We start from the raw sequence: 8,655 nt of genomic DNA, 5'->3' as shown, positions 1-8,655 counted from the left end.
GAGTTATAAATAAACACTTGGCTTTATTTCCATCATTTTTGTCAAGTATCAACTAAAAATGATGGAAATAAAGCCAAGTGTTTATTTATAACTCAAATGTGAGTTCGAAGTCCAATATATTTGCAAAACACTGTTTCAAAAACAGCATAACAATTATTGAAGTATTTTATACAACAGGGTAAGTGGAAAGTAACTAGGTATTGAGAGATCACTATCATTTTTGTATTAATAATTCAATCATAATAAAATTTGTGTGTGCATGTACTGTACATCAATTAATGGAATTTTATAATTCCTACATTGGTGGTGTGGTATGCATAGTGACTTGAAGGGACACACACACACAGCAGCAAAAAAGAATGCCAACCACTTGTATGTTTAGGAGTGAGCAGAGATGATGGTATATGATGCCACAATCCATACAAAAAAAACAGTCAAGAATTGTTATTCAAAGCTTAAAATGATCACAGGTTATTTTAAGCTGTCTATTCACATCATAATCTGAGGAAAATGCATTATTGTTAGCTAGTGCCAGTGCCCACAGTGAATTTTAAGTTATGCATCCATACTTCCATTTGATAAGGTACAATGCCAAATAATTTATCATCATCTTTGTATTAGAAATAGAATTTATAGTGATTTCTCAATGCCCAGTTACTTTCCACTAACCCTATATACTCTCCAAGCCATCTCTCATATTTATGATAAAAATTCCTGCAAATCCTCACATTATAAGAAAAGTATATAAATGAGAACTCTTACTAATAAAAAAATATATATATGAACAAATCTTTTTCATCTTAAATGAAATTTTTGTTATTAATATAACATAAGCTATTTTACAAATAATTTGACATGAAAGTTGTATAATTATAATTTATTAACTTTAATAATTAATGTGAATAACATTGATTAGAAAATTCCCAATTCATTCAGGTCCAAGAAAACATTAAATTATTGATACTATGAAGTATTTTCTTAATAATGTGTTTTGTTTTTAAAATTTTGTTTTAAAATATAAAATTCTTTAACTGTATAAGGTTAATTAGAAAGATTCAATCTTCATCTTGTCTGTACACAAAATATTAAAATTGTCTATTGAATAGAATTTGAATTTATTTGATAAAATGGTGATCAACTCTAAATTTCTTTATATGAAACTTTTTTTACTATTTTGACAAAATAATATAATTTTTTAGAATTATAAATTATATAATCCTCTTTAAAATTTAAACTTAATTTAAATACATGGAAAAACATATTATTGATATAATTCCAATTTAAAATAATTTAAACATTTTTAATTTACAAAATAATATGTCAACTTAAATTTTTTCTATGGATATATAATTCACATATCCAATATGAATTCAGGTTCACGATTACTAATTTCTGACTGTTTTAAAAACTGGGATTTTGTTCTTATATATCACTCTTTAAATTAGAAGCGAAAATTACAAATTAAGTTATAAATACAATTTTATTTACATAAAAAGGGGAAATAAACAAAGGAAATGAATTGAAAATTTGCATATTGAAGAAAAGAATTTTATTTTACACTCAGTATCTCTACTGACATGATTACTTTTGATTTTACACTATAAACTTTTATGTGTTGATTGGAAAATTGTTAAAAATTGAAATTTTGGAAAATTATTATGAATATAGGAATGATGCGAATCTTTTATGACTTATATTAAAAATTCTCTCTCAAAATGAGATATTATAATTTTATAAACTTATAAAAGCATAATAAAATTTTAATTACAAAACAATTTTCTAATTTTTACAAAATATGTCTTCAAATATTGCCTATTTTTTCTTTTTTTTTTATTTTACTTACACACAGCATGCATGTATTCACTACATTTTTTAAATCCTTCAATTATTGCTTTAGTGTAAATAATTTAGAAGTAATGGTTTGTGTTTCAAATACATTTCATTAAGACAAAAAAAAAATTCATGTTCAGCAGAATTTTCTGTACATTTATTTGTGGATGATCAGACATATACAGAGTATAAAGCTTTTGCACGCGTAAATACCAATATCAAAGAACCAACAAACCTGCTGGACTTGACCCCTACACAGAGAACCAGATCAATTTGAAACAACCTTGGGGAGGGGAGGGGATTAATTTGCTGCACTGTATTCCTGAAATTGTTTTATGGTGAAACCATTCAGTCTGTACACAACAATATCACTAAGAATGACAAAAAAATATTAATGTCTGTGCTTTTTTTCTTCTGTTAATAGAAGAAATTACATTTCAAATGCTGAATGACCTACACAAAGCAAACTGTACATAATGATGTTTCAGAAATAAAAACATTGTCATGAAGACATTTAGACATTATACCAGGTTCTGCCTAAATCTCCAGAAGACAGTCAAATTAGATTCTAAGCAGTTTAATGTCAGACTTTGGGTAATACACTATAAACATCTGTGTAAATGTGGGGTTTAGAGTTCTATCTCTTATACATTGACAACAAACTTGTGCAGCTCATTTGTTCATTTCAAAATTTACACAATCTATTAAGTGCTTTCAAGTTCAATTCCCCAGACAAGTTTATCAACTGCTATTTTATAGTAACAGAATGTGAACAGTTAAAAGTAAACAGAACAGTCTTTTCAGGCACTACATATCTACTAAATCTGTATTTTGCCTGAATACAGTCTTATTATGTAAAATAAATACTGGTAAAATATGTCCCACACAGGGTCAAACAAGTGCAGCTACACATCAATTCACACCATTCCCAGAGTTATAACATGCAAATATTTGTCATGTTGATGTTGTGGTAATTTTAGATGAATCATTGCACTTATGCCAAATGTGCCAATACAGCGCTAAATGACAAATCAGCACCCAAAAATAGGATGTTGATAGTGACCTGACCTTATTCAGACAGTTCACAAATCAGATTGCTTTGCTGTAACACAACCATACTTAAGATCACAAATATTCAATCCTATCAATTTACTACATCAGATCATGCAGTAGTTCCATTACACAATTCAGATTCGTTTTCTGGTTGTGAACATTCAAATAGAACATCGGCCATAATTGAAGCTACTCCTTGGTCCAGAATTTGAGACATTACTAGAGCAAGGAGACGTTGCTGATGCTGAAGAAAATATGTGCGATTTTCTGGTACCCGTGCTAAACATCTTAAAGTGCTAGCTGCTCGTCGCACCATGTCTAATGTAGTACCCATTAACTCAGGATTTTCTCTTAGTGCATTAATACCTTGAGAATTGGCTACTTGTAATGCACTTTGTTCTGCTTGCTCAACAAAAGTAATCAAATGAGGTATGCAAGAACCTTGAAGAAGAATAGATCTAGCTGCAGTATTATCAGCTCGTGCTAAATTTGACAGCAATACTACAGCAAATTCTCTTAACACCTGTTCTTCACAGCGATTTAATAATCGGACAAGGAGTCCAAACAACTGTTCAATTCTTGACCAGGGTGGTGTAGCTAAAAGCAAATCCACATTACTATCCAAAGTTGACAACTTACAAAGAGCTTCCAGAGATAGCCTCAAGGGTGATAGGACGGAGTAGGGTGGCTGAGTGGGAAGTGGATCTTGGGCATATGATGAGGGACAAACAGCCCAATGAAGTAAACCATCAAATAAAGGTAAACTAATCTCTTCTGGATAAGGACCAAGATCCATCTGGCCAGTAATATTTGCTAAGGTAACAAGAGTATTTTCTCTTAATAAATGCATTACGTCCCACCACCACTCCTCATCACTTGTTAGACTACTACAAGAATCTGTATTACAAGAATTATCAGCATCATCTTCCTTGTCATAATGTCTTTGAGACGGACGACGTGAAACATGAGTATGATGAAGTTGCAAGAGTCGCCCCATTACTATTAAGAAATTTGCATGCTTCGACATTTCATTATCATTACCTGGAACAAATGACAAGTTACGCAAAAGAGAAGAAATACACAGACAACGCTGCATTAAAGAATTTTGTTTCTCAGTTATCACACAAAGTGATGGTTCATCACGATTATAAGCTTCTTCTTCTAAATCTTCTAAATGCTTTCTCTTTTTTGGAGCTGGTTCTCTTATATAAGGATAAGTAATTTCTTCTTTTATGGGATGCACTACTGAATCTTCCTTCTGTTCAGTTATATTTTCAGTTTGTTCTTTTATCACTTCTGAAATCACAGGTGTTTCATTAAGTTGCTTTGATTGCTCACTAGAGGGAAACTCTGATTTTTGATCAGATAAAGATTCAGAATTTTCTTTACAACATAATCTATCTAGAACAACAACTGGTTCCTTAGCACAGTTTAAAATTGTATTGAAAGTTTTTGTTTCAGATGTTTCAGCTTCATCACCATTTTTATCTTTGACTAAATCTTCCATGACACGTACAAATCTTAAACAATTATCTGAATTTTCAAAATGAGTCTGAATATGAAGAATCATTTCACCACCACCTATTTTCCAATGTTCTGCTCCACTGTTAAAACCTTCATACACATCCCATTCTTTATCTGGATCAAATAAGAAGAGAGATTCATCATATTTTGTCCTTACAATTTTTCCACACCGCGTTCTTTTGGTATAATTTTTTGTCTCAAGCAATAATATTTTATCTTGTGGATTAATTTTCATAGGAGTAAATAACTTTTCACTGATATTATTTTCTTGAGGCAGATCTGATTTAACTTCAAACCACTTTTTCTTTGATCTTGGTTTTTCTTCTTTCTTTTCTATAGAGTTATCCTGAAATTTAGCTTTTTGAAATTTTTCAAGTAAACTAGATTGTCCAATATCTAAGTCTTCTACTAAACCAAATATCACATTCAAGCACCGACGATAATGTTCCATTAAAGTTTCTAACAAACCAGGAAGATGATTAAGTCCAAAATACAACACAGTATTATCATCATACAACAACACTGATAAAACATCAAGAGCCCAAGTAGTTTCTGCTAATAATCCTGATTTCAATGCCATCATCAATCTCCAAGCTTCTAAAGGACTAACATCCTTTGAAGTTAAACGCCTACGTTTTGTAAGAATTGGACTTATAGATTCTACAGTACCAGATGGAAATATAATCTCTCTACGGGATTGATGAGACATATACTGATGAGGCATACTCATATTGGGATGTTGCTGAAAATAATTAAAAAAAAGTATATGTAAATAACAAAATATTAAACACTTTTTATTATATTTATTTATATATTTTAAAATATCAAGAATTATTTCATTAAATGGTCAATTTTTAAATTTAAATTGCTGTAAAATAATTTTATATTTACTTCTTTTAAAGAATAGTATTAAGCAAAAGAGAGAATTTTTTAAAAGTTTTTATGTTTGTTTATTTAATAAAAAAAATTAATAATCAGAACTCTTCCATGATGCTCTATTATATGTGCTTCATGCAAATACTTTCTTTATAATAATTACTACTTATTGTGAAAATTTAGAAGAAATATTTCTTTAATCTTTACCATTTTTATTGTTTTAAACACTAAGCCAAATTTTGCAGTTCAAGAGTTTGATTTTCAATTTCATTTATTTGCTATGCTATTAATGCTTCATAATACAAATGAATTGTATTTTTCTTTAAAAATAGTAGTCCTTCATTTGACTGAATAAATAATAATAATTTTATTCAAAGGCAAGATCATTGTTTCAATAAAATATGTTTTTCAGACCTTAATTTCATTTTTCACTTCAATCTGAATATTACTATCTTGAATTACTAAATATTTAAATTAAATTTTATTCATTTCCATTATTCTATTTATCATGACCTACAGTGTAGTTATGATCCTAACAAATATTTACCCTTGTACTAAACTTAATGATTGGTCAATACAATATTAAGACAATATTTTGTTATGAAACATCAGCATAGAAGACTAGTGAAATTTACAAGAAAATTCTATATAATTTTAAATGTAATTATTGTCCTGGCTATTTACTAGTTTTTACTAGTTTTATTAATGTTGAAGACTAGTGATGTTCTTCAATGATTCAAGAATAGATTGCTCCTATTTTGATACAAATGATGACTTTCTTCTTTTTATATGATATTTAAAAAGGCTTCCCCAAAATAATAATGGTTTTCCTGAATTTATTTGATTTCATTACACACTATAAATTTTTAAAAACAGTACTTACAGACATCTTATTTGGTGGAATATATACCCTTTCTCTACCATAAGGCATTTTGCCCGCTATAGATAAAGGTACATTTCCCATATGAGGTGAATATGAATCTTGTTGACTTCCATAAGATACTGGCCAATTATTATGACTAATGGGAGGTCCTTCTCCATGTCTTGATGCATCCCATCCATCTCGTTGTCCAGGGTGATACTGATTTTGACTAACAGAATTAGGATATTGTCGATATTGACTATCTCTTGGCCATCCTAATATTAAAATAAATGGCATAAACAAAATGTTGATCATTAAGCAACACAAAGATAATCTATTAAATCAAACTATACCTTGCTGGGGTCCAGAACTTGGAGCTAGTGACATATTATGTGTAGGTCGATAGGAATATTGATTTCGATCTGTTAAAATAATAAATTTTCTTATATAAGTATATTTGTATTCTGGCAAAGCTAAATGATCTAAGTGCCAAAAAGTACATTTTGGTGAAAAAGTAAAAACTTGTTTATCCATGGCAAATAGAGCAAATGTTTATTTCTTTATAAGCTTAATGCTCTTCAAAAAATGTATGGAGAATGCTCTAACAGTTCATAGATTTGCATAAATGCAATAAAAGACAATCACAACAAAATAAAGTTGGAAATAATCTAAATCCATAGTACAAAATGTAAAATGATTTAATTCCACAGTCATTATTCACTTAAAGTGGCAATGAAAAAAGTTGCTGTTTTTTCACATAAATTCCAGCCTAGTATGATTATCTTCCTTGTTGTCATTCTATGGTTGTACACCTGATAAGCACAACAGCTCTGCTGACTTGACATCTTGGAGAATTATTCCTTTCTTGAACAGTATTTCTCCCACCCTGTTAGTTGCTGAAGCTTTTTTCGTGGAAAACCCAACCAGGTATTTTTGATCACTCACAGCCATGATGCTTTACTTTTTATTGAAAAATTACTTCTAACAAAAAAAATTGTTTTAATCTCACAGGTGCAATTCTAGTCAGACACACAGATCAACTAGCACATGAAAATATGGATATACTGTGAGATCCATCTGTTGATGCTAATTAAAACAAAAAATGCAGAGCATTGCACTTGAATCACATGGCACTCCATTGGCTTTGCCACTCTATATTTCTTAAATGAATAAAATAATACCAATATTCTAACCTGGTAGATTTTATAACAGACTCTATTTCTTGCCTAATAATATTTTATGAATTCTGATTAGAAAACTATACTTTTGACATAGCTTTATATAACTATTATTAAACTATATATTCAGAAGATACTTATATTAATTTATCTATTTGTCCTCCTAATGTCTATAGCAGCATTTCTCAATGTGGGGTGCATGCCCCACCAAGGGGAATTTGAATGTTTTGAGACAATGAGCAAATAATTAATATTTGTTACATTTTCACTTCAGTTCTATATATAGGCCTATATATATTCTGATACTTTATTTGCTGTTTTTTCATATCACTTCATATTATTATTATTTTGTTGGGTTTTGTGAGTTATACTCAGTTCACACCGGTGGCTGTGTACTATGCCGGACCAAAGTCAAGGCATAGCAACCAAAACAAAACTAAAATTAAATACGTGTGTCAGTGTGTGTGTCTGTATTCAGGAATTTCCTAACAATGTGGCATGTATTCAATATAGTGGCCTTCTGTAGTGTGATGTATGTATTTCTACTCAATTGTAATGTTCCCAGGCTTTTGTGTAGTGTGTGGTATCACACCTGTACAGGAGAGAATGACAGGTACAATAAGCACCCTTTCCATCCTCCACAGATGCCTGATTTCCTGGGCGAGTTCTGTGTATTTGCTAATTTTTTCAGTGAATGTGTTTTGTATATTGTGAGTGTTTGGAATGGCTATGTCTATAATGTATGTAATTTTATTGTGTTTGTCAATGAGTGTGATGTCTGGTCTGTTGTGGTAAATTGTTTTATCTGTGATTATGGCTCTGTCTAGTACATTTTGTGCGTGTTGTTTTCCAATACTGTCTATGGAATGTATTTGTAGTATGGTTTGTGGATGTCTAATAATTTGTGTTTCTTTGCAAGCTCTTGGTGTATTATATTTGCTACTTGATTATGTCTGTGTAAATAATCTGTCTGTGCCAAGAGCTTGCACCCAGAAGTGATGTGTTGTATAGTTTCTGGCATGATGTGACATTTTCTGCATGTGTCATTTGTGAGTGTTTTATCTTTGAGTATGTGTTTTCTGTAGTTTTTAGTATTTATGACCTGATCCTGTATGGAAATCATGAATCTTTCCGTCTCCCCAAAGAGGCATCCCCGATCTAACCAGCTGTTTGATGCAGTTTTGTCAACAAAATCCTAGGCCAGGTCATAAGGATGCCTGCTGTGGAGTGCCTTTCGAGTCCACGATTGCTTGATGGGGTCTATGCTTTTTGTGTGTTGTGTCATGTCTGTATGTTGTGAGTGTAAGTTTAATGGTGTGTTATTTGAGTCTG

The 8,655-nt window shown here is 30.6% G+C and overlaps 1 protein-coding gene across 1 annotated transcript in view; it reads right to left on the bottom strand.

Annotated features, from left to right (window-relative positions):
* Positions 1 to 2,480: 2,480 nt before the first annotated feature.
* Positions 2,481 to 8,655, bottom strand: part of LOC111632630 (trithorax group protein osa-like) — a 155,463-nt gene continuing 149,288 nt past the window's right edge. Inside the window, exons 13-15 of the mRNA XM_023377120.1 lie at positions 6,499 to 6,696; positions 6,167 to 6,420; positions 2,481 to 5,149 (exon numbers count right to left, since the gene is read on the bottom strand). Of these exons, the coding sequence (XP_023232888.1) occupies positions 2,993 to 5,149; positions 6,167 to 6,420; positions 6,499 to 6,696 (2,609 nt within the window). The 3' untranslated portion in view covers positions 2,481 to 2,992. The remainder of the gene's footprint in view (positions 5,150 to 6,166; positions 6,421 to 6,498; positions 6,697 to 8,655) is intronic.

The sequence above is a fragment of the Centruroides sculpturatus genome, unplaced genomic scaffold (assembly GCF_000671375.1).
Source record: "Centruroides sculpturatus isolate CEXI.00-Female unplaced genomic scaffold, Cexi_2.0 scaffold589, whole genome shotgun sequence".
In the NCBI taxonomy this organism is placed as follows: Eukaryota; Metazoa; Arthropoda; class Arachnida; order Scorpiones; family Buthidae; genus Centruroides; species Centruroides sculpturatus.
The sequence above is the reverse complement of the archived record's forward strand: the minus strand, read 5'-3'. Positions and strand labels throughout refer to the sequence as shown.